The sequence below is a fragment of the Scyliorhinus torazame genome, chromosome 10 (assembly GCF_047496885.1).
Source record: "Scyliorhinus torazame isolate Kashiwa2021f chromosome 10, sScyTor2.1, whole genome shotgun sequence".
Taxonomy (NCBI): domain Eukaryota; kingdom Metazoa; phylum Chordata; class Chondrichthyes; order Carcharhiniformes; family Scyliorhinidae; genus Scyliorhinus; species Scyliorhinus torazame.
Window position 1 is genome coordinate 8,542,776 of NC_092716.1, and position 24,143 is coordinate 8,566,918.

General features: G+C 47.8%; 1 protein-coding gene across 2 annotated transcripts in view; it reads left to right on the forward strand.

The window, feature by feature from the left end:
- Positions 1-24,143, forward strand: part of dync1li2 (dynein, cytoplasmic 1, light intermediate chain 2) — a 108,634-nt gene that overhangs the window by 62,854 nt on the left and 21,637 nt on the right. The window contains exons 8-11 of one of the 2 annotated variants that reach the window (XM_072517806.1): positions 3,760-3,871; positions 8,049-8,108; positions 19,490-19,531; positions 22,720-22,822. In XM_072517806.1, coding sequence (XP_072373907.1) covers positions 3,760-3,871; positions 8,049-8,108; positions 19,490-19,531; positions 22,720-22,822 — 317 coding nt within the window. The remainder of the gene's footprint in view (positions 1-3,759; positions 3,872-8,048; positions 8,109-19,489; positions 19,532-22,719; positions 22,823-24,143) is intronic. The other variant, XM_072517807.1, reaches the window with a different exon arrangement.

Consider the following 24,143-nt stretch of genomic DNA (forward strand, 5'->3'; position numbering starts at 1 on the left):
CCCAGGTTTGATTCCCGGCTGGGTCACTGTCTGTGCGGAGTCTGCACGTTCTCCCCGTGTCTGCGTGGGTTTCCTCCGGGTGATCCAGTTTCCTCCCACAGTCCAAAATGTGCGGGTTAGGTGGATTGCTAAATTGCCCTTAAGTGTCCAAAAATGTTAACTGGGGGGGTTACTGGTTTACGGGGATAGGGTAGATACATGGGCTTCAGTCGGGTGCTCTTTGTAAGGGCCAGTGCAAGCTTGATGGGCCGAATGGCCTCCTACACTGTGAATTCTATGGTGCTTTGGGCCCTTCTATGGTTTTCAAAGGCGTTATATAAATGCAAGTCTTTCCCCACCCCACCAAGCCAAACAATGGAACTCTCATCCACCATCTAATGATTAGACTTTGCAGCTGTGAGCACTTTTCTAATGCATTTTTCAAAATAAAGAGTATCTCAGTCTACCCCACCATTGATTTGTTGGTTGAGGACAAATTATGTCTTGCAAACTTGGAGCCACGCTTTTTAACAGGAGAGTATTGCCAGCAGATTTCTGGTGTTGCTCACGGTGAACCTGGGGTTATGCTAAACTGTGATGAATGGCACATAAGAAACATGACAAATCCAACCCAACCAACTTCTGCCCTATCAGTCTACTCCATCATCAGCAAAGTGATGGAAGGAGTCATCAACAGTGCTATCAAGTGGCACTTACTCAGCAATAACCTGCTCACAGACGCTCAGTTTGGGTTCCGCCAGGATCATAGAACATAGAACAATACAGCGCAGTACAGGCCCTTCGGCCCACGATGTTGCACCGAAACAAAAGCCATCTAACTTACACTATGCCATTATCATCCATATGTTTATCCAATAGACTTTTAAATGCCCTCAATGTTGGCGAGTTCACTACTGTAGCAGGTAGGGCATTCCACGGCCTCACTACTCTTTGCGTAAAGAACCTACCTCTGACCTCTGTCCTATATCTATTACCCCTCAGTTTAAAGTTATGTCCCCCCGTGCCAGCCATTTCCATCCGCGGGAGAAGGCTCTCACTGTCCACCCTATCCAACCCCCTGATCATTTTGTATGCCTCTATTAAGTCTCCTCTTAACCTTCTTCTCTCCAACGAAAACAACCTCAAGTCCATCAGCCTTTCCTCGTAAGATTTTCCCTCCATACCTGGCAACATCCTGGTAAATCTCCTCTGCACCCGCTCCAAAGCCTCCACGTCCTTCCTATAATGCGGTGACCAGAACTGTACGCAATACTCCAAATGCGGCCGTACCAGAGTTCTGTACAGCTGCAACATGACCTCCCGACTCCGGAACTCAATCCCTCTACCAATAAAGGCCAACACTCCATAGGCCTTCTTCACAACCCTATCAACCTGGGTGGCAACTTTCAGGGATCTATGTACATGGACACCTAGATCCCTCTGCTCATCCACACTTTCAAGAACTTTACCATTAGCCAAATATTCCGCATTCCTGTTATTCCGTCCAAAGTGAATCACCTCACACTTCTCTACATTAAACTCCATTTGCCACCTCTCAGCCCAGCTCTGCAGCTTATCTATATCCCTCTGTAACCTGCTACATCCTTCCACACTATCGACAACACCACCAACTTTAGTATCGTCTGCAAATTTACTCACCCACCCTTCTGCGCCTTCCTCCAGGTCATTGATAAAAATGACAAACAGCAACGGCCCCAGAACAGATCCTTGTGGTACTCCACTTGTGACTGTATTCCATTCTGAACATTTCCCATCAACCACCACCCTCTGTCTTCTTTCAGCTAGCCAATTTCTGATCCACATCTCTAAATCACCCTCAATCCCCAGCCTCCGTATTTTCTGCAATAGCCTACCGTGGGGAACCTTATAAAACGCTTTGCTGAAATCCATATACACCACATCAACTGCTCTACCCTCATCTACCTGTTCAGTCACCTTCTCAAAGAACTCAATAAGGTTTATGAGGCATGACCTACCCTTCACAAAGCCATGCTGACTATCCCTGATCATATTATTCCTATCTAGATGATTATAAATCTTGTCTCTTATAATCCCCTCCAAGACTTTACCCACTACAGACGTGAGGCTCACCGGTCTATAGTTGCCGGGGTTGTCTCTGCTCCCCTTTTTGAACAAAGGGACCACATTTGCTGTCCTCCAGTCCTCTGGCACTATTCCTGTAGCCAATAATGACATAAAAATCAAAGCCAAAGGTCCAGCAATCTCTTCCCTGGCCTCCCAGAGAATCCTAGGATAAATCCCATCAGGTCCCGGGGACTTATCTATTTTCAGCCTGTCCAGAATTGCCAACACCTCTTCCCTACGTACCTCAATGCCATCTATTCTATTAGCCTGGGGCTCAGCATTCTTCTCCACAACATTATCTTTTTCACTCGGCTCCTGACCTCATTACAGCCTTGGTTCAAACATGGACAAAAGAGCTGAATGCCAGAGGTGAGAGGGACTGTCCTTGACATCAAGGCAGCATTTGACCGAGTATGGTATCAAGGAGCCCTAACTAAACTGGAGTCAATGGGAATCTGGGAGAACTCTGCTGATTGGAGTCATACCCGGCACAAAGGAAGGTGGTTGTGGTGGTTGGAGGTCAATCATCTCAATTCCAGGACATCACTTCAGGTGTTCCTCTGGCTGGTGTCCTCGGCCCAACCATCTTCAGCTGCTTCATCAATAAGGTCATAAGTGGGGATGTTTGCGGATGTTCAGCACCATTCGCGATGACTCATTTAATGAAGCAGTCCCTGTCCAAATGCAGCAAGACCTGGACAATATCCAGGCTTGGGCTGATAAGTGGCAAGTTACATTCGCGCCACACAAGTGCCCGGCAATAGCCATCTCCTACAAGAGAGGTTATAATCACCGCCCCATGACATTCAATGGCATCACCATCGCTGAATCCCCCACAATCAACATCCTGGGGGTTACCATTGATCAGAAACTGAACTGGACTCAGTCACATTAATACTGTGGCTACCAGGGCAGGTCAAAGGTTAGGAATCCTGCGGCGAGTAACTCACCTCCTGACCCCCCCCCCCCAAAAAGCCTGTCCACCATCTACAAGACACAAGTCAGGAGTATAATGGAATAGTCTCCACTTGCCTGGATGAGTGCAGCTCCAACAACACTCAAGAAGCTCGCACCATCCAGGACAAAGCAGCCCGCTTGTTTGCTTCCCCTGCCACACACATTTCAAACCCTCCACCATCGACGAACAGTACCCCGTGTGTACTATCTGCAAGATGCACTGCAGTATCTCACCAAGGTTCCTTAGACAACACCTTCCAAACCCATGGCCACTACCTTCTAGAAAGACGAGAGCAGCAGATACCTGGGAACCCCACCACCTGGATGTTCCCCTCCAAGTCACTCACCACCCTGACTTGGAAATATACTGCTGTTCCTTCACTGTTGCTGGGATAACATCCTGCAACCCCTCCCTAACAGCACAGTGGATGTACCTACACCTCAGGGACTGCAGTGGTTCAAGAAGGCAGCTCACCGCCACCTTCTGAAGGGCACATAGGGATGGGCAATAAATGCTGGCCTAACCAGCGACGCCGATATCCCATAAATGAATAAGAAAAACGTGTTTTTTACAAGCCGTTTCAAAATAGGTTGATGTGGTGTGATATATTCTCTCCTTGTAAAATAGCACATTCCCAGTTTTACCATGAGTGGTATTTATAATTTATTTTGAATGCATTTCATGTATTTTACTGTTGTTCCTGTCTATGCTTTCAGTCCTGCAGGATGGGATAAAGATAAGAAAATTGCTATTTTACATGAGAACTTTGCGACAGTGAAACAAGATGACACCTATGAAGATATAATCGTGAAGCCCGTGGTCAAAAAGGTAATATTGTTGGCAGAGTTCTACATATGCTCACCTTGCAGTATTGCTCGGTTAAAGCTCGCTTGCCTTCGCCTGAAAGCACCAACTTGTGATCAAGGCTGGGGAACCCCCCCCTGGTACTCCGCTCTGATACCCACCCAGCTCACAGCCAAGCAGCAGCCCACTGATTCTCACTAACTGGACCTGCACGCAAAGTAATGTTCAGTTGGTGAGGTGCTGAGAGCTCTATCGATGTCCATGCTGCAGTTTAAGGATTGTGAAATTGAGCGGTAAGAGGGTCAGTGGGCGACAGGAATTATAAAGAATTATTCCGTACAGATTGCTGATAGAATGTAGAATACACACACGAGTGGTTACTGACGTTGAATCAATCCCAGCTTTTAAACTTAGAAAATCATTTGGAAATTTGTAAAGAATGTGACTCGAACTCCAACTTGGAGACTGCAATGGGCAAAACATGTGCAGAATGACTTCTCTCTGTCTCTATCATTCTGAATGCTGTCTTCGCGGAATAGAAATAAGCTGGGGAGGAATGTTTTAAAGAAAATAAAGTTTTGATCGAAATGTAAGGTGTGTTTGGATTTAATGTTGTGCTTATGAAGTATCATACAGTATCCTTTAATTCACTACTAGACTCATCATATTCCACCTCACTGCACTTTGATAGAATCTAACCAGCTGATTTGTGGTGTGCAGCAGTGCGACTTGCAGCCAGGTGAGGAGGGGTCGAGTGGCTTCCCCTTGTTGCCCTCTCCTCATTTGACCACAACAGTTTTTTTTCTAAAAAAGGATATTTGCCAACTGTCTATGCGCTGTGATAAAAGAACCATTAGGGCAGCGCGGTGACGCAGTTGTTAGCACTCTGCCTCACGGCAGAGGCTCGATCCCGGCTCTGGGTCACTGTCCGTGTGGAGTTTGCACATTCTCCCCGTGTTTGTGTGGGTTTCGGCCCCACAACCCAAAGATGTGCAGGGTAGGTGGATTGGCCACATTAAATTGCCCCTTAATTGGAAAAATGAATTGGGTACTCTAAATTTATAAAAAGAATAAAAGAATCATGAGGACATGTTTTCCTAAGTTTTGCAAAGAAAGAGGTTAGTGTTATTTACTTAAGCCAATACAAGTAAAATAAAAAGTATGCATAGACTTTCTTGTGTATATAAACGCATGTAAACAAATGCAGATTGCAGAGTGAGGAAGGACATGTTGATCAAATTGAAGTCCATGGAGAATAAAAGGAATTGACCATCTGTAATTTGGTGACTTGACTGGCTTCAGGCTGAATCACAAGATGGTTTAAAACCGTAGATGAATGATTGGTTTGTTTTCTGGAGACATAGCTGTGGAGTTGTTTCGCTACAATCGTTTTGGCTGCACATGGAGAGAGAGAGAGTCAAATGATAACAGAAAGGGCCCAAAAGCTTGCAAGTTGGGTGGAGCGAGAGAGAAAGACCTCTCTGCAGCTTTTCCTCAGTTTTGCTGAGAAAACATATGCTTGTTGCAGCTGTATAGAACCTTAGTTAGGCCACACTCTGAGTATAGTGTTCAATTCTGGTCGGCACACTACCAGAAGGATGTGGAGCTTTGGAGAGGGTGCAGAAGAGATTTACCAGGATGTTGCCTGGTATGGAGGGCATCAGCTATGAGGAGCGGTTGAATAAACTCTGTTTGTTCTCACTGAAATGACGGAGGTTGAGGGGCGACCTGATAGAGGTCTACAAAATTATGAGGGGCATAGACAGAGTGGATAGTGAGAGGCTTTTTCCCAGCGTAGAGGGGTCAATTACTAGGGGGCATAGGTTTAAGGTGCGAGTGGGAATGTTTAGCGGAGATGTACGAGGCAAGTTTTTTACACCGAGGGTAGTGGGTGTCTGGAACTCGCTACTGGAGGAGGTGGTGGAAGCAGGGACGATAGTGAAGTTTAAGGGGCGTCTTGACAAATACATGAATAGGATGGGAATAGAGGGATACGGACCCCGGATGTGTAGAAGATTTTAGTTTAGACGGGCAGCATGGTCGGCGCAGGCTTGGCGGGCCGAAGGGCCTGATCCTGTGCTAATGGAAAAGGAGATATGGGTTGTTTCACATTTCTCTTGAGGTCTTTTCATAGAATTTACAGTGCAGCAGGAGGCCATTCGGTCCATCGAGTCTGCACCGGCTCTTGGAACGAGCACCCTACCCAAGGTCCACACCTCCACCCTATCCCAATAACCTAGTAACCCCACCCAAACTAAGGGCAATTTTTGAACACTATGGACAATTTAGCATGGCCAATCCACCTAACCCGCACATCTTTGGACTGTGGGAGGAAACCGGAGCACCCGGAGGAAACCCACGCAGACATAGGGAGAACTTGCAGACTCCGCACAGACAGTGACCCAAGCCGGGAATCGAACCTGGGCCCTGGAGCTGTGAAGCAATTGTGCTATCCACAATGCTACCATGCTGCTCCTTTTCCATTAGCACAAAGCCCAGATACTCAACTGGGTGGAGACAAATTATCAACCTGATCACCTGAACAATGGGACCGTGGCCAAGTAGCAGATTTCCCAGACCTGGCCTAATCAAGTTACAATTGGAATAGATGATCGAATTATTGGTCAATTGAAGAGGGCAGTCACATGACAAGAACAAATCATTGTCTGGATTTTTTCAGACATGCCAGCTCCTCAATAAGGTTAGAATATGCAATAATGCAAATTAGGTAGCCGCCTTGGCTGTGAATTCAAGTCACTTCAGTTTGTGTTTTTAAAAAGTATTTTTCTTTTAAAAGTTCAATTCCTATTTCTAGCCGATTGATTAAAAATTGTTATTTCGCCTAAAGCACATCGTCACGATATTACATTCTAAAATTGACCTCAGTACCCATAAACTAAGGATGGTTTCCAGTTCCTGATGATGAACCAGTCACTCGTGCTGGAAAATGCATTTAGGTGGTTTCGCATGATAACGGGATCAGCCTCTGTTGTGACTTCCTTTCACCATCAACTAGCTTACAGTAACTGTCTATGTTTTCTAAAGTCGCCATTGTCCCAGATGACCATGGGCTACTTTCCTCTTTGAGGGGGAGAGCTGACTGGTGGTGATTTAACCTGAGGGTCACCAGGTTGAGAAGCCTTCATGAATAATCTCAGCTAGTACGGGTATTGATCCCTCGTTGCTGGCCTTGCTCTGCATCACACACACCAGCTATCTAACCAAGTGAGCTAAACTGGTCTCCACAGGCAGAATGGGTTTGCCAACTGTGCTGGACATATTCCTGGAGGTTTCATCAGGACACCCTGCCCAACTGGTCAAAGGGTTTCTTTTCCCTATCTTTACTAAAATGCAAATGTTCAAAGAAGATGGCAAAACAGTTTCTTTTTCAAGTTTTCTGATTTTTCTCTTTGCCCACAGAAGTGCCCAGAAGATTATTTTTTTGAATTCCTGGAGGATTGACCACTGCTCTGCAGTTATTGAGCTCATGCACAAGGGCTGGCCTTGAGTTACTGACACCTGGACAAGTACACTTTTTAGAGATCTCATTTAGGGTAGTGTATTCAGTTCTGGGCATTGTGCATTGCCAGGATATATTGGCGTTGGAGTTGGTGCAGGGTCGATTCACCAGAATGGCGGAGGCTAACTAAAAGGGTTACATTATCAGGACAGATTGTGTAGATGAGGCTTGCTTTCCCTCGAATGTAGATGATTAAGGGATGATCAAGTTCTTAAGGATGCTGAAGGGATTTGATAGAATATATTGATGGTTAGAAACTATTTCCTCTATTTGGGTGCTTTGTGGTGGGGGGGATCAAGAACAAGGGGCCAGAGAAAGCGTGGGTGTTCAGAGGTGATGCTGAGGAACACTTTATAGAAATGGTAGTAGAAATCTGGAACACTCAGTGAGCAAAAAGCTGGTGAGGCGTGAGGATTAAGTGAAAATTTCAAACAGGTATCGGTAGATTGTTTTTGTTAGACGAGGCTATTCGGGGTTACGGAACCAATAAAGTTAGGATGCAAATTAGCTATATTCTGATAGAACGCTAGGGCAGGCTCAAGGGATTGAATTACCTCCCTCCTTTTCGTGCTTTCTTTGACCCTCTAGTGTAGCTGACCACAAGGGAAAAACAAAGGCATATTGCTTCTGTTGGGTTTTATCATTTCTTGAAAATTCATTTTAGACCATGTCTTTTTCCAGCCTGTCCATGATAAAGAAGTAGCTGCAGAGGACGAGCAAGTTTTCCTGATGAAGCAACAGGTAAGAGTGCAGCCCCCCCCCCCCCCCCGGATTGCAGCGGCAGCCCCCCCCCCCGGATGCAGCGGCACACCCCCCCCCCCCCCCCCCCCCCCCCCCCCCATCTTGCAAGTCGGGAATGATCTCCTGACCCATATGGAATTCTGACCCACGTGCCACACATAAAGATACAAATTGAGAGCATGAAGAGGCCATTCGGTCCTTTGAACCCGTTCTATCATTTCATCATGGCTGATCTGATCGTGGCCTCAGCTCTACTTTCCTACACGTTTTGACTCCCTACACAGCCTCAAAAATATTCACTGACCATGTCTCTATTTCTGGGGAAGAGCATTCCACAGATCAATAATCCCCTTAGGGAAAATACATTTCTCCTCATCTCTGTCTTTAATGGGAGATCCCTCATTTTAAGCTGTGTTCCCTAGTTGAGATGGTGGTGTACAGGTAAAGTCATTGGACTAGTCATCTAGAGGCCCAGGCTAATGCTGTGGAGACATGGACTCAAATCCCATCACCAGGGCTTCAATCCCATCACCAGCAGCTGCCGGATGTCAAATTCAATTCATAAATCTGGAATATAAATTTTGTCTCAGTGATGGAAATGACCATTGATTGTTGTAAAATGTCCTTTAGGGAAGGAAATCTGCCGTCCTTAGCTGGCCTGGCCTACATGTGAATCCAGACCCACAGCAATGCGGTTGATTCTTGACTGCTCTCTGAAATGTGGCCTAGCAAGCCCCTCGGTTCAAGGGCAATTGGGGGTGGGCAAATGCTGACCTTTCCAGTGAGACCCACATTTCCTGAAAGAACTTTTCCCACAAGGGAAAATAACCTTTCAGCGTCCACTTTGTCAAGTTCCCTCAGGGTCATCTTAGTTTCAATCAGGTCAACTTTCATTCTTCCAAACTCTAAGGTATACATGCCCAACCTGTCCAACCTTTCCTCATGAGATAGGAGAGGTGGTGGCAACGTGGCATTGTCACTGGGCCAGCAATCCAGAAACCAGGGTAATGCTCACAGCAGATGGTGAAATTTGAAGTAAAAGTCTAATGATGACCATGAAACCGTAGGGCAGCACAGTAGCTCAGTGGTTCGCACAGTTGCTTCACAGCTCCAGGGTCCCAGGTTCGATTCCCGGCTTGGGTCACTGTCTGTGCGGAATCTGCACGTTCTCCCTGTGTCTGCGTGGGTTTCCTCCGGGTGCTCCGGTTTCCTCCCACAGTCCAAAGATGTGCAGGTTAGGTGGATTAGGCATGCTGAATTGCCCTCAGTGTCCAAAAAGGTTAGGTGGGGTTACTGGGTTACGGGGATAGGATGAAGACGTAGGCTTAAATGGGGTGCTCTTTCACAGGGCCGCATTATAGGAAGGATGTGGAAGCATTGGAAAGGGTGCAGAGGAGATTTACCAGAATGTTGCCTGGTGTGGAGGGAAGATCTTTTGAGGAAAGGCTGAGGGACTTGAGGCTGTTTTCGTTAGAGAGAAGAAGGTTAAGAGGTGACTTAATTGAGGCATGTAAGATGATCAGAGGATTGGATAGGGTGGACAGTGAGAGCCTTTTTCCTTGGATGGTGATGTCTAGCACGAGGGGACATAGCTTTAAATTGAGGGGAGATAGATATAAGACAGACGTCAGAGGTAGGTTCTTTACTCCGAGAGTAGTAAGGGCATGGAATGCCCTGCCTGCAACAGTAGTGGACTCGCCAACACTAAGGGCATTTAAATGGTCATTGGATAGACATATGGACGATAAGGGAAGAGTGTAGATGGGCTTTCGAGTGGTTTCACAGGTCGGCGCAACATCGAGGGCCGAAGGGCCTGTACTGCGCTGTAATGTTCTATGTTCTATGAATGGCCTCCTTCTGCACTGTAAATTCTATGATTCATTGTCGATCGTCGTAAAAAAAAAGACATCTGGTTCATTAATGTCCTTTAGGAATCTGGGGTCCTCACCTGGTCTGGCCTACACGTGACTCCAGATCCACAGCAGTGTGCTAGACTCGTAAATACCCAATGAAATGGCCAAGCGAGGACAATTGGGGGTAGACAATATATGTTGTGACGCAACACCCGACCCCCAATCCCAGGAATCAGTCGCGTGAACCTTCCGTGAATTTGTTCTAAATGCTATTATGTCCTTTCCCAGGTCAGAACAAAACGGTTCACAGTACCTGGGATGCCAGCTCACAAATGCCCTCTACATTTATAGCTTTTATACTGTAGACACTTTTACATTGTATATTTTTATATTCCATTCCCTTGCAATAAATGCTAACATTCCATTCGCCTTCCTGATCACTTTAGTTGTATATTAACCTTCCATGATTCATGGATCAGGTGGACTTTGTTGCCCTCCAGTGGTGGCATGGTAGAATTTTACATTCTCAGTGTATATTGTTTTTTTAAAAGTAGCTGCATTTTAAGTGTTTTGTTTAAACTGCAGCTGTTTTAATTTGGAGTTCTGATGGACAGGCATCTTTAACCTTTCGAAGAGGCACCCTAGACACAACCGGCTGATTTGAATCACACCTAATCCTGTTCTGTTTACCCCTGTGTCCTCTGACCGACATTGGCCCCCCCGTTAAGTAAGGGCTTTAAAAAAATTCTAACCAATGGTTTCGAATCCCTCCTGGGCTTTTCTCCTCCCTGTCCCTGGAATTCCCTCCACCCGCACCCCTCTGATCTCTGCACTCCTCGAACTCTGAACTCTTGCGCATTTTGATTTTAATTGCTCCACTGTTGGTGGGCGTGCCTTCAGCTGCCTAGGTCTGGGATTCCCTCCACAAACCTCTACCTGGCTCCTTGTCAATCTGAAAACGTCTCTCTTTGACCTGCCCTAATATCTCCTCATGTAGACTGGTGTCAAATGTTGTTTGGCACAGTGGTTAGCACTGCTGCCTCACAGCGCCAGGGACCCGGATTCAGTTCTGGTCTCGGGTCACTGTCTGTGGAGTTTGCGCATTTTCCCCGTGTGTGCGTGGGTTTCCTCCCGGTGCTCCGGTTTCCTCCCACAGTTCAAAGATGCGCAGGTTAGGTGGATTGGCCGTGATAAATTGCCCCTTAGTGTCAAAAAAGATGTGTAGGTTAGATTAAGGGGTTAATGGGATAGGGTGGGAGAGTGAGCTTGGGTGAAGTATTCTTTCAGAGGGTTGGTGCAGATTCGATGGACTGAATGGCTCCTGCACTGTAGAGATTCTATACTGCTGTGAAGAGCCTTGGGATACTCGTTAAAAATGCTGCTACAAAGAGCAGTGGCAGTTTGATTTAAAAAGCCCACCTCGACCACCTTAGGACAGCTAGGGACTGGACAATAAACGTCAGATCTGTCAGTGACACACAAATCCCAAGAATGAATTTACAAGAAAAAAATCCTTATTGCAGATCTTACAATTTCAACGTAATACTGAAGTTATTTTTTCAGGGGTGGAGAGACTGGGGGGCCATGGGGTCAGGAGGAGGGCAAAGTTTGAATCTCTCCTGCAGCCTGAGTTATATACTCTTCCGTTTTCTTAATTGTCCCAAGTTTTTTTAAAAATATTTTATTGAAAATTTTTGGTCAACCATCACAGTACATTGTGTATCCTTTACACAATAATATAACAGTATAAATAACAATGACCTGATTTATAAACAAAGAATAAATAATATATAACAAAAACTAAAACTAAATGGCAACTGCCTTGTCTCAGATAAACACTCTCCAAAAATATGATTTAACAGTCCAATATACAATTATTTATAGCAACGACCTATACATATTATACATATATATTAATAACCCTGAGACTCCTTCTGGTTCCTCCTCCTCCCCCCCCCCCCCCCCCCGGGCTGCTGCTGCTACCACCTTCTTTTCCATTCCCTTGATCTTTCTGTAAGGTATTCGATGAACGGTTGCCACCGCCTGGTGAACCCTTGAGCCGATCCCCTTAGGACGAACTTAATCCGTTCCAGCTTTATAAACCCTGCCATGTCATTTATCCAGGTCTCCACTCCCGGGGGCTTGGCTTCCTTCCACATCAACAGTATCCTGCGCCGGGCTACTAGGGACGCAAAGGCCAAAACATCGGCCTCTCTCGCCTCCTGTACTCCCGGCTCTTGTGCAACCCCAAATATAGCCAACCCCCAGCTTGGTTCGACCTGGACCCCCACTACTTTCGAAAGCACCTTTGTCACCCCCATCCAGAACCCCTGTAGTGCCGGACATGACCAGAACATGTGGGTGTGATTCGCTGGGCTTCTCGAGCATCTCGCACACCTATCCTCTACCCCAAAAAATTTACTGAGCCGTGCTCCAGTCATATGCGCCCTGTGTAACACCTTAAATTGAATCAGGCTTAGCCTGGCACATGAGGACGATGAGTTTACCCTACTTGGGGCATCCGCCCACAGCCCCTCCTCAATCTCCTCCCCCAGCTCTTCTTCCCATTTCCCTTTCAGCTCATCTACCATAATCTCCCCCTCGTCCCTCATTTCACTATATATATCTGACACCTTACCGTCCCCCACCCATGTCTTTGAGATCACTCTGTCCTGCACCTCATGCGTCGGGAGCTGCGGGAATTCCCTCACCTGTTGCCTCGCAAAAGCCCTCAGTTGCATATACCGGAATGCATTCCCTTGGGGCAACCCATATTTCTCGGTCAGCGCTCCCAGACTTGCGAACTTCCCATCCACAATCAGATCTTTCAGTTGCATTACTCTTGCTCTTTGCCATATTCCAAATCCCCCATCCATTCTCCCCGGGGCAAACCTATGGTTATTTCTTATCGGGGACCCCACCAAGGCTCCCGTCTTTCCCCTATGCCGTCTCCACTGTCCCCAAATTTTCAAAGTCGCCACCACCACCGGGCTTGTGGTGTATTTCTTCGGTGCGAACGGCAATGGGGCTGTCACCATAGCTTGTAGGCTAGTCCCCCTACAGGACGCCCTCTCCAATCTCTTCCACGCCACTCCCTCCTCTTCTCCCATCCACTTACTCACCATTGAGATATTGGCGGCCCAGTAGTACTCACTTAGGCTCGGTAATGCCAGCCCCCCCCCTATCCCTACTACGCTGTAAGAATCCCTTCCTCACTCTCGGGGTCTTCCCGGCCCACACAAAACTCATGATACTCTTTTCGATCCTTTTGAAGAAAGCCTTCGTGATCACCACCGGGAGGCACTGAAACACAAAGAGGAATCTCGGGAGGACTACCATTTTAACCGCCTGCACCCTCCCTGCCAGTGACAGGGATACCATGTCCCATCTCTTGAAGTCCTCCTCCATTTGTTCCACCAATCGCGTTAAATTTAACCTATGCAATGTACCCCAATTCTTGGCTATCTGGATCCCCAAGTAACGAAAGTCCCTTGTTACCTTCCTCAGCGGAAAGTCCTCTATTTCTCTGCTCTGCTCCCCTGGATGCACCACAAACAACTCACTTTTCCCCATGTTCAGTTTATATCCTGAGAATTCTCCAAACTCCCGAAGTGTCCGCATTATCTCTGGCATCCCCTCCGCCGGGTCCGCTACATATAACAACAAATCATCCGCATATAGAGATACCCGGTGTTCTTCTCCTCCTCTAAGTACTCCCCTCCATTTCTTGGAACCCCTCAATGCTATTGCCAGGGGCTCAATCGCCAGTGCAAGCAATAATGGGGACAGAGGGCATCCCTGCCTTGTCCCTCTATGGAGCCGAAAGTATGCAGATCCCCGTCCATTCGTGACCACACTCGCCACTGGGGCCCTATACAACAGCTGCACCCATCCAACATACTCATCTCCAAAACCAAATCTCCTCAGCACCTCCCACAGATAATCCCACTCCACTCTATCAAATGCTTTCTCGGCATCCATCGCCACCACTATCTCCGCTTCCCCCTCTGGTGGGGGCATCATCATTACCACTAGCAGCCTCCGTATATTCGTATTCAGCTGTCTCCCCTTCACAAACCCAGTTTGGTCCTCATGGACCACCCTCGGGACACTATCCTCATTGCCATTACCTTGGCCAGAATCTTAGCGTCTACATTTAGGAGGGAAATAGGTCTATAGGACCCGCATTGCAGCGGGTCCTTTTCCTTCTTTAGGAGAAGCGATATCGTTGCCTCAGACATAGTCGGGGGCAGCTGTCCCCTTTCCTTTGCCTCATTAAAGGTCCTCATCAGTAGCGGGGCGAGCAAGTCCACATATTTCCTGGAAAATTCAACTGGGAATCCATCCGGTCCCGGCACCTTCCCCGCCTGCATGCTACTAATTCCTTTCACTACTTCCTCTATTTCAATCTGTGCTCCCAGTCCCACCCTTTCCTGCTCCTCCACCTTGGGAAATTCCAGCCGGTCCAGAAAGCCCATCATTCTCTCCCTCCCATCCGGGGGTTGAGCTTCGTATAATTTTTAATAAAATGCCTTGAACACTCCATTCACTCTCTCCGCTCCCCGCTCCATCTCTCCTTCCTCATCCCTCACTCCCCCTATTTCCCTCGCTGCTCCCCTTTTCCTCAATTGGTGGGCCAGCAACCTGCTCGCCTTCTCCCCATATTCGTACTGTACACCCTGTGCCTTCCTCCACTGTGCCTCTGCAGTACCCGTTGTCAGCAAGTCAAATTCTACGTGTAGCCTTTGCCTTTCCCTGTACAGTCCCTCCTCCGGTGCCTCCGCATATTGCCTGTCCACCCTCAGAAGTTCTTGCAGCAACCGCTCCTGTTCCCTACTCTCCTGCTTTCCTTTATGTGCCCTTATTGATATCAGCTCCCCTCTAACCACTGCCTTCAGCGCCTCCCAGACCACTCCCACCTGGACCTCCCCATTATCATTGAGTTCCAAGTACTTTTCAATGCACCCCCTCACCCTTAGACACACCCCCTCATCTGCCATTAGTCCCATGTCCATTCTCCAGGGTGGGCGCCCTTCTGTTTCCTCCCCTATCTCCAAGTCCACCCAATGTGGAGCGTGATCCGAAATGGCTGTAGCCGTATACTCCGTTCCCCTCACCTTCGGGATCAACGCCCTTCCCAAAACAAAAAAGTCTATTCGCGAATAGACTTTGTGGACATAGGAGAAAAACGAAAACTCCTTACTCCTAGGTCTGCTAAATCTCCACGGGTCTACTCCTCCCATCTGCTCCATAAAATCTTTAAGCACCTTGGCTGCTGCCGGCCTCCTTCCAGTCCTGGACCTCGACCTGTCCAGCCCTGGTTCCAACACCGTATTGAAATCTTCCCCCATTACCAACTTTCCCACCTCTAGGTCCGGGATGCGTCCTAGCATCCGCCTCATAAAATTGGCATCATCCCAGTTCGGGGCATATACGTTTACCAAAACCACCGTCTCCCCCTGTAGTTTGCCACTCACCATCACGTATCTGCCCCCGCTATCCGCCACTATAGTCTTTGCCTCAAACATTACCCGCTTCCCCACTGATCTAGCCACCCCCCTGTTTTTCGCATCTAGCCCCGAATGGAACACCTGCCCCACCCAACCTTTGCGTAGTCTCACCTGGTCTATCAGTTTCAAGTGCGTTTCCTGTAACATAACCACACGTCTGCCTTAAGTTTCTTAAGGTGTGCGAGTACCCGTGCCCTCTTTATCGGCCCGTTCAGCCCTCTCACGTTCCACGTGATCAGCAGGGTTGGGGGGCTTTTTACCCCCTCCCTTGTCGATTAGCCATCCCCTTTTTCCAGCTCCTCACCCGGTTCCCACGCAGCTGTGTCCCCCCCCAGGCGGTGCCCCCCCGCCCATCCCACCCCATGCCAGCTCCCCCCTCTCCCCAGCAGCAGCAGCCCAATAATTCTCTCTCTTCCCCCCCCCCCCCCCCCCCCCGCTACATCCCCCACTAGCGTAGTTACACCCCCATGTTGCTCCCAGAAGTCAGCAAACTCTGGCCGACCTCGGCTTCCCCCCGTGACCTCGGCTCGCACCGTGCGACGCCCCCTCCTTCCTGCTTCCCTATTCCCGCCATGATTATCATAGCGCGGGAACCGAGCCCGCGCTTCCCCCTTGGCCCCGCCCCCAATGGCCAACGCCCCATCTCCTCCACCTCCTTTCCTCTCCCCACCACCTCCTGTGGAAGAAAGAAAAGTTACCACATCGCAGGATTAATAACATAAAACTCCTCTTTTCCCCCCTTTTTCCCCCCCTCTTCGCCCCCCATACTCGCCCCACCACTTTGTTTCAAACGTTCTTTTTTTAATAACCCGCTCATTCCAATTTTTCTTCCACGATAAAAGTCCACGCCTCATCCGCCGTCTCAAAGTAGTGGTGCCTCCCTTGATATGTGACCCACAGTCTTGCCAGTTGCAGCATTCCGAATTTTATCTTCTTTTTGTGAAGCACCGCCTTGGCCCGATTAAAGCTCGCCCTCCTTCTCGCCACCTCCACACTCCAGTCTTGGTATACGCGGATCACCGCGTTCTCCCATTTACTGCTCCGGGTTTTCTTTGCCCATCTAAGGACCATCTCTCTATCCTTAAAACGGAGGAATCTCACCACTATGGCTCTAGGAATTTCTCCTGCTCTCGGTCCTCGCGCCATCACTCGGTATGCTCCCTCCACCTCCAGCGGACCCGCCGGGGCCTCCGCTCCCATTAACGAGTGCAGCATCGTGCTCACATATGCCCCGACGTCCGCTCCCTCCGCACCTTCAGGAAGACCAAGAATCCTTAGGTTGTTCCTCCTCGCGTTGTTCTCCAGCGCCTCCAACCTTTCCACACATCGTTTATGGTGTGCCTCGTGCATCTCCGTCTTCACCACCAGGCCCTGTATGTCGTCCTCATTCTCGGCAGCCTTTGCTTTCACGACCCGAAGCTCCCGCTCCTGGGTCTTTTGCTCCTCCGTTAGCCCTTCGATCGCCTGTAATATCAGGGCCAACAGCTCCTCCTTCATTTCCTTTTTGAGTTCTTCCACACAGCGTTTCAAAAACTCGTGTTGTTCAGGGCCCCATATTAAACTGCCACCTTCCGACGCCACCTTGGTTTTTGCTTGCCTTCCTTGCCGCTGCTCTAAAGGATCCACCGCAATCCGGCCACCTTCCTCTCCTTTTTTCATCCGTATCCAGGGGGGATTCCCTTCTGGTTCACCGCACAGTACTTTCAGCCGTTAAAATTGCCGTTGGGGCTCTTATTAAGAGCCCAAAAGTCCGTTCCACCGGGAGCTGCCGAAACGTGCGACTCAGCTGGTCATCGCCGCACCCGGAAGCCTAACTGTCCCAAGTTGATGACGTGTGGTAATGTAGCAGGGATTGTGAGCGAGAGAATGCTTTGAGGGGTTTTCCCACACGGGACTCCACATCTGGAGCTCTGAACCACAGGGCGATGCTGAAACCCCAGCCTCTTGCGAGCCTGCCTCCAGTCCCACAACCACAGCTTACATTTATATAGTGCCCTTCGTGTAATGAAGAGTCACCGTGTGCTGGATCTTTGGGGGACTGTGGTTAAATAATGTGTCTGAGCACTGCATCCCACTACGTTGCCTGAAATGATTCTGCAAAGGAAGAGAGGCAAGCAAAAGGGTCGAAGCAGAGTAAATCTATCTGAAGATGCTTTGCTCACAGAACAGTACTGCAGTAGGGTGACGGAGTGGTGCAATGGGTTCCAGTCTGTGTGAATCTGGAGCCCCTGCTCTAGTCTTGCCTTTAAAGTTCCAATGTGACGATGTGAACTGGGTATTTAAAAAATAATAATTCTTGGGCTATGAACATTGCATCTGTTGCCCTTGAGAAAGTGACAATGGGCAGCCTTCTTGAACCGCCACACTCTAGTATTGTGAAATAATTAGGCCACTTCAGAGGGCAGTTAAGAGTCAAATACATTGAGCTGGAGTCACATACCAAACTGTGGATACAAGACAACAAGTTTCCTTGCTTTGATTTCCAGCCCTGCTTACGTGGTAGCACTCTTGTCTTTAAGTCATAAGATTCTAAGTTCAAGTCCCAATCCAGGTCTTAGAACACAAGCCATCGTGGCGGCGCAGTGGTTAGCACTGCTGCCTCGCAGCACTGAGGACCAGGGTTTGTTACCAGCCCTGGTCATTGTCTGTGTGGAGTTTGCACATTCTCCTCGTGTCTGCGTGGGAGCATGTAGGAGCACCGGGCAGCATGCTATCACTGTGGCTTCGCAGCTCCAGGGTCCTCGGTTCGATTCCCGGCTTGGGTCACTGTCTGTGCGGAGTCTGCACGTTCTCCCCGTGTCTGCATGGGTTTCCTCCGGGTGCTCCGGTTTCCCCATAAAGTTCAAAGACGTACAGGTTAGGTGGATTGGCCATGATAAATTGCCGTTAATGACTAAAAAGGTTAGGAGGGGTTACTGGGTTACGGGGATAGGGTGGAAATGAGGGCTTAAGTGGGTCGGTGCAGATGCGATGGGCCGAATGGCCTCCTTCTGCACTGTATGTTTTATGTCTGCATGTGTCTCACCCCCACAACCCAAAGATGTGCAGGGTAGGTGAATTGGCCACGCCAAATTGCCCCTTAATTAGAAAAAAAAAAGAATTGTGTACTCTAACTTTATTTTTTTTAAAAACACATCAAGGCTGACTCTGCGCTGTCTTTTGACCAGCATCTTAAACTGAGGCTCCATCTTCGCTGCTTGGGTGATGTAAAAGATCCTATGGCACTGTTTCAAAGAAGAGCAAGGGAGTTCTTCTCTGTGTCCTGGCCAATATTTAATCCTCGAGCAACGTCACACAAACAGATTTTAATCCTCGAGCAACGTCACACAAACAGATTAGCTGGTCATTATTACATTGCAAATTAGCTGCTGTGTCCTTATCTTGTAACAGTGACTGCACTTCAAAAGTACTTCACTGGTTGTAAAACACTTGGGAGAAGTTTGGTTGCTAAAAGCAAATCTTTTTCACGAGAGGACCTCAGTTGGGGTTTTACGATAATCCAATTGCTTCATGATCACTTTCACCGGCATCAGTTTTCATGTTTTGAACTGAAATTATCTTCTTTGACTGGCCGGCCAGGGTGGGATTTGAACTCTTGTTCTTTGCATTACCAATCTAGGTCGTGAATACTGGTCCAGTAAACATAACCACTACACTAAACTACCCCACTATTATGGCTTTGAACTTTGCAGTGCTTCATGTCACCAGTAAAAATAAATGGGATGAATCATTCCCGTGCCAGCCTCCCCGAACAGGCCCCGGAATGTGGCGACTAGGGGCTTTTCACAGTCACTTCATTTGAAGCCGACTTGTGACAATAAGCGATTTTCATTTTTTTTCATTTCATTTTCTGTCCTCTGCTTCCACCCCCACCCCAACGCTGAAAATGGCTTTCGGCCATCTTCATATGTCCCAAACTTTAGCCGTTGCAGCAACACAAACTGATCGATGACTTGACAAAAGTTGTAGGAAGGTTTCCCTTTTCAGATGTGTTCTAACACTACCCTTTCTCTTGCAGTCTCTTCTTGCCAAACAGCCTGCTACTCCTTCAAGACCTGCCGTAAGTCTGAGTAAACGAGAGCTTGAACTGTCTGAAACAGCAACCTGTTTATTATTTTTTTAAACCAAAAAGGCTTTGTGATCCTGTGGACTGTGCAATTATCCCAATGAGAAAAGAGACCCTTCTGCACTGAAGTAGTCTGCCTAAAGATGCCTGTACGTGTGTGCTGCTTTATAAATTGCGGTTCAGGAGGCCAATGTCTGAGTCCCTATTAACTTGAAAAGAGTGTTAAGTCCCTAGTGCAAGCAGAAAACTCAGTGGTAGCTGGCTCAAACTCCTGGACTCCAGCCAGTACAATAAATATAAGGCAGGTTAAGCTGATCCTCCATAGTGCCTCTTGCATTGAAGAACTGCCAGGTGCAGAGTCAGGCTGAGAATGGATGGAACTTGATGCTTGCGTGCAGTGCTCACATAGTGTGGCAGAGTTGGCAGTTCACGTTGCTGCAGCAGGACTTAGACTGTCACTTGGATGCGTTCTGTGCAGGGAGGGGAGCCAGAAAGGTGAATCGTCCCCATGTTTACACTGCAGGCCAGCCACTGTGTGCCTGCAGGGTAATACCGTGCAGTTCGCATAATGAAGTTATTCTGAACCCGGACCTTCCTCCAAAGAGGGGCTGGGTTAGCTAAACAGCTGGCTTGTAATGCAGAACAAGACCAGCAGCGCGGGTTCAATTCCCGTACCGGCCTCCCCGAACAGGCACCGGAATGTGGCAACTAGGGGCTTTTCACAGTAACTTCATTGAAGACTAGTTGTGACAATAAATGAGTATTATCTTTTAAATTATTATTATTTTGAGGGGTTGGTAAGGGTTGGAGGTGGGGATCGTGATGCAGAAGATTCATAATTGTCAACATTATGAAAGCTGTTTGAATTATTGCCGAATTAGCCATTCAGCTCATTATTTCTGTGCCGACTTAGCGAGAGCAATCCAGTCTGGCTATTCCGTTCTTTCCTCGTTACTCTGTATCTTGCTCCATTTCAAAAACATATCCAGTTTTCCCTTGACCTCAAACGGCCTCAACACCTCACTGTGGCAAAGCATTGCATGCTCCAATGCTCTTTTTCCTCGCTGTCTTGCGTGCAATTTTAAATTGATGATTCCCAGCCATGATACCCCATCTGGAGTAAATAGGCTTTCCATATTCACAACACTGAAATGCTTTCCAATTTTAAATGCGCCTGCTTTCTCAGTTCCCATGTCAATGATTAAAACTCGGGCGGCACGTGGCACAGTGGTTAGCACTGCAGTTGGCGCCGAGGACCCGGGTTCAAATTCTGGCCCTGGGTAACTGTCCGTGTGGAGTTTGCTCGGGGGCTGTTTAGCACAGGGCTAAATTGCTGGCTTTGAAAGCAGACCCAGGCAGGCCAGCAGCACGGTTCAATTCCCGTAACAGCCTCCCCGAACAGGCGCCGGAATGTGGTGACTAGGGGCTTTTCACAGTAACTTCACTTGAAGCCTACTTGTGACAATAAGCAATTTTCATTTCTTTCTACTCGTGTCTGCGTGGGTCTCACCCCACACTCCAAAAATGTGCAGGTTAGATGGATTGGCCACGCTAAATTGCCCCTTAATTGGAAAAAAGAATTGGGTACTCTAAATTTATTTTTAATAAAGTAAATGATTAGAACTCATTGTCTTCTAGAAGCAAGATAGACTTGCATTTATATCTTCAGGACTTCCCAAAGCACTTTACAACCAATGAATGTTTGAACCAATGTGAAGAGCGTTATTGTGGTAATGTCAGGAACTTGGCATCCAATCGGGCATATGGTAGCATAGTGCTCACCTGACTGACTCGTAAAGCTGGATTAATGATCGGAGACTGAGTTCAAATTCCACCATTGCAGCTGGGAAATTTAAATTCAGTTAATTGAATAAATATTGAATAAACCACTACTATCAGTAATGGTGACCAACCATGAAAGTATCAGCTTGTTGGATCATTCATCTGGTTCACTGATGACCTTTAGAAAAGGAAACCTGTAGTCCTTGCCTACTCTGGTCTATGTTTTTTTAAATTATTCATTCGAGGGATGTGGGTGTCGCTGGCTGGGCCAGCATCTGTTGCCCATCCCTAATTGTCCTCTAGAATGTGGTGGCGAGCTACCTTCTTGAACCGCTGCAGCCCTGTGACGTAGCTATACCCACGGCGCTGTCAGGGAGGGAGTTCCAGGATCTTGACCCAGCGACCGTGAAGGAACGGTGATAAGTTCCAAGTCAGAATAACTCTGGACCTACTGCAAGGTGGGTGACTGTGAACTGCCCTCTGAAATGTTGCAGCAAAACATTTGGTTGTATTGAGGACGGTGACTCACCACCATCTCCTCAACGGTGGATGGAGCGTAAATGCTGGCCTTACCAGTGCTCACATCCTGAAAATAAATAAAATAAACTGTGAATGGCAAAAACTTCTACAGGCACAATGAGATAATAACCTGATGATTTGTTTTTGTGCTGTTGGTTGAGGGATAAACATTGATCCCCCCCCCCCCCCCCCCCCAAGACACTCGGGTGAACTCACCTGTCTCATCCAAAAGACAGCATCTCTGACAGTGCAGCATTCCCTCAGTACTGCACTGGCTCAGACCACTTAATAGGATGAAATGAGAATAAATTGAACTCTGTGCACCACTCTCTTGGCAAGAGATTAAATTGTCGATCGAAGCGGAAAACTGGCAGACAAACTTGGCAGGAAATAACCTGGCAAAGGATTGCAAGCTTGCATTCATTGCTCCTGACCTTCTGTACTTGAGATAAATGGATAAGCCACAATGTGCAGGGCACTACCCGTAAGGATGCCTGTAAAAGCAGGCTCAATAATTCTTTCTAAAAATTGGGTATATATTTGAAAGTGAAAAATGTTCAATACTACGGAGAAAGAGTTGGGGACAGGAACTAATTGGATAGCTCTTTCAGAGGGCCAGCACAGACACTGAATGACCTCTGTGCTGTATGGTTCTATTGTAGACTGACAGTCAGGAAGACCTGGCTGGGAAGGTCATTGTTGTGGGTTTGATCAGTTTTCGGATACCTGCTCATGTTTTAAGACTGACTCTGAAGTTCTAGATGTGGGGGCGTGTTGCCAGATCCCAGCAGTGTGGTCCTGCTCATGTTTTGCCTCTTTCAAATGTATGAATGTATTTAAAGTCAAACCTGAGTGACCTGTTTTACCGTGATTTCTCTAAGGATTCGCCAAGGCAACCAGGCGGCTCCCCCAGGACCCCAAGACAACCAGGCGGGGCAAACATGGTGACTGCAGTCCCACCCATGACGTCAGGAACTCCCAAAGGTGAGTGCTGTACCCCATTGATGCTACTTGTTTCACCTAAACACCCATCCCCCCCACTTAGCAGTTTAAAGTTCTTGTGACTGCCTTATTTATCCTTTCCGTTAGGATCCTGGTTTCAGCCTGGATCAAGTGTAGACTGTCCCAACAGCACAGTTCCTGTCCCAGCACTAGTGCCAGTGTCACATGAAATGGAACCCCTCTCTCCTGCTCCCCATCTTCAGCCACAACCTGTTCGTCTGCCTTTCCCCACCCCAATTTGCACAGGTAGTTTCATAGAATTTACAGTGCAGAAGGAGGCCATTCGGCCCATCGAGTCTGCACCGGCTCTTGGAAAGAGCACCCTACCCAAGACCACACCTCCACCCTATCCCCATAACCCAGTAACCCCACCCAACACAAAGGGCAATTTTGGTCACTAAGGGCAATTTGGCATGGCCAATCCACCTAACCTGCACATCTTTGGACTGTGGGAGGAAACCGGAGCACTCTGAGGAAACCCACGCAGACACGGGGAGAATGTGCAGACTCCGCACAGACAGTGACCCAAGCCGGGAATCGAACCGAGGACACTGGAGCTGTGAAGCAATTGTGCTATCCACTATGTTACCGTGCTGCCAGATCTTGGGTTATACTCTAGAGATTAAAAACCCTGGAGGATCCTGTTCTTTAATTTATCTCCGAGTTCCTGGTACATTCCAAGCAGCACTACAAACACTAGCCAGAAATGTTAAATGCTAATTGCGTCGAAGCAAAAAGCAGCAGCTTCGTCTTCACCGAATTCCCACTTGTACCGATTCCTGAAGTTTGAGCACTCTTTATGCTGCAATCGTCACACGCAGTGCTCTCTCAGACCGGCTGTGTTAGCAGATATACTGCTTACTTTGGACAACTTTTCAAGCCACACACCCAAGTTTAAAACCGCTGACAGATTCTGGCACACAGTGATTAGCACCTATTCAGGTGAGCACTTGTATCTAAAATGAAAGCAAAATACTGTGGATGCTGAAAATCTGAGATAAAAACAAAATATGCTGGAAAAACCCAGCGGATCTCACAGCATCCGCGGAGAGAGAAGCACTTTGAGTCTGTATGGCTCCAGCTCTCGAGCGGTCGTACAGACTTGATTCTTTCTCCATGGATGCTGCCAGACCTCCTTAGTTTTTCCATCATTTTCTGTTCTTATTAAGCACTTAACATCTAATTGATAATTAACTTCTAGATTGCAGTTTTACAGTTGATTTAAAATGATTTGTAGGTTGTGCCGATACTAATGGGTGATTAGAAGAATGAAAGGTGATCTTACTGAGTCAGAGACGATTCT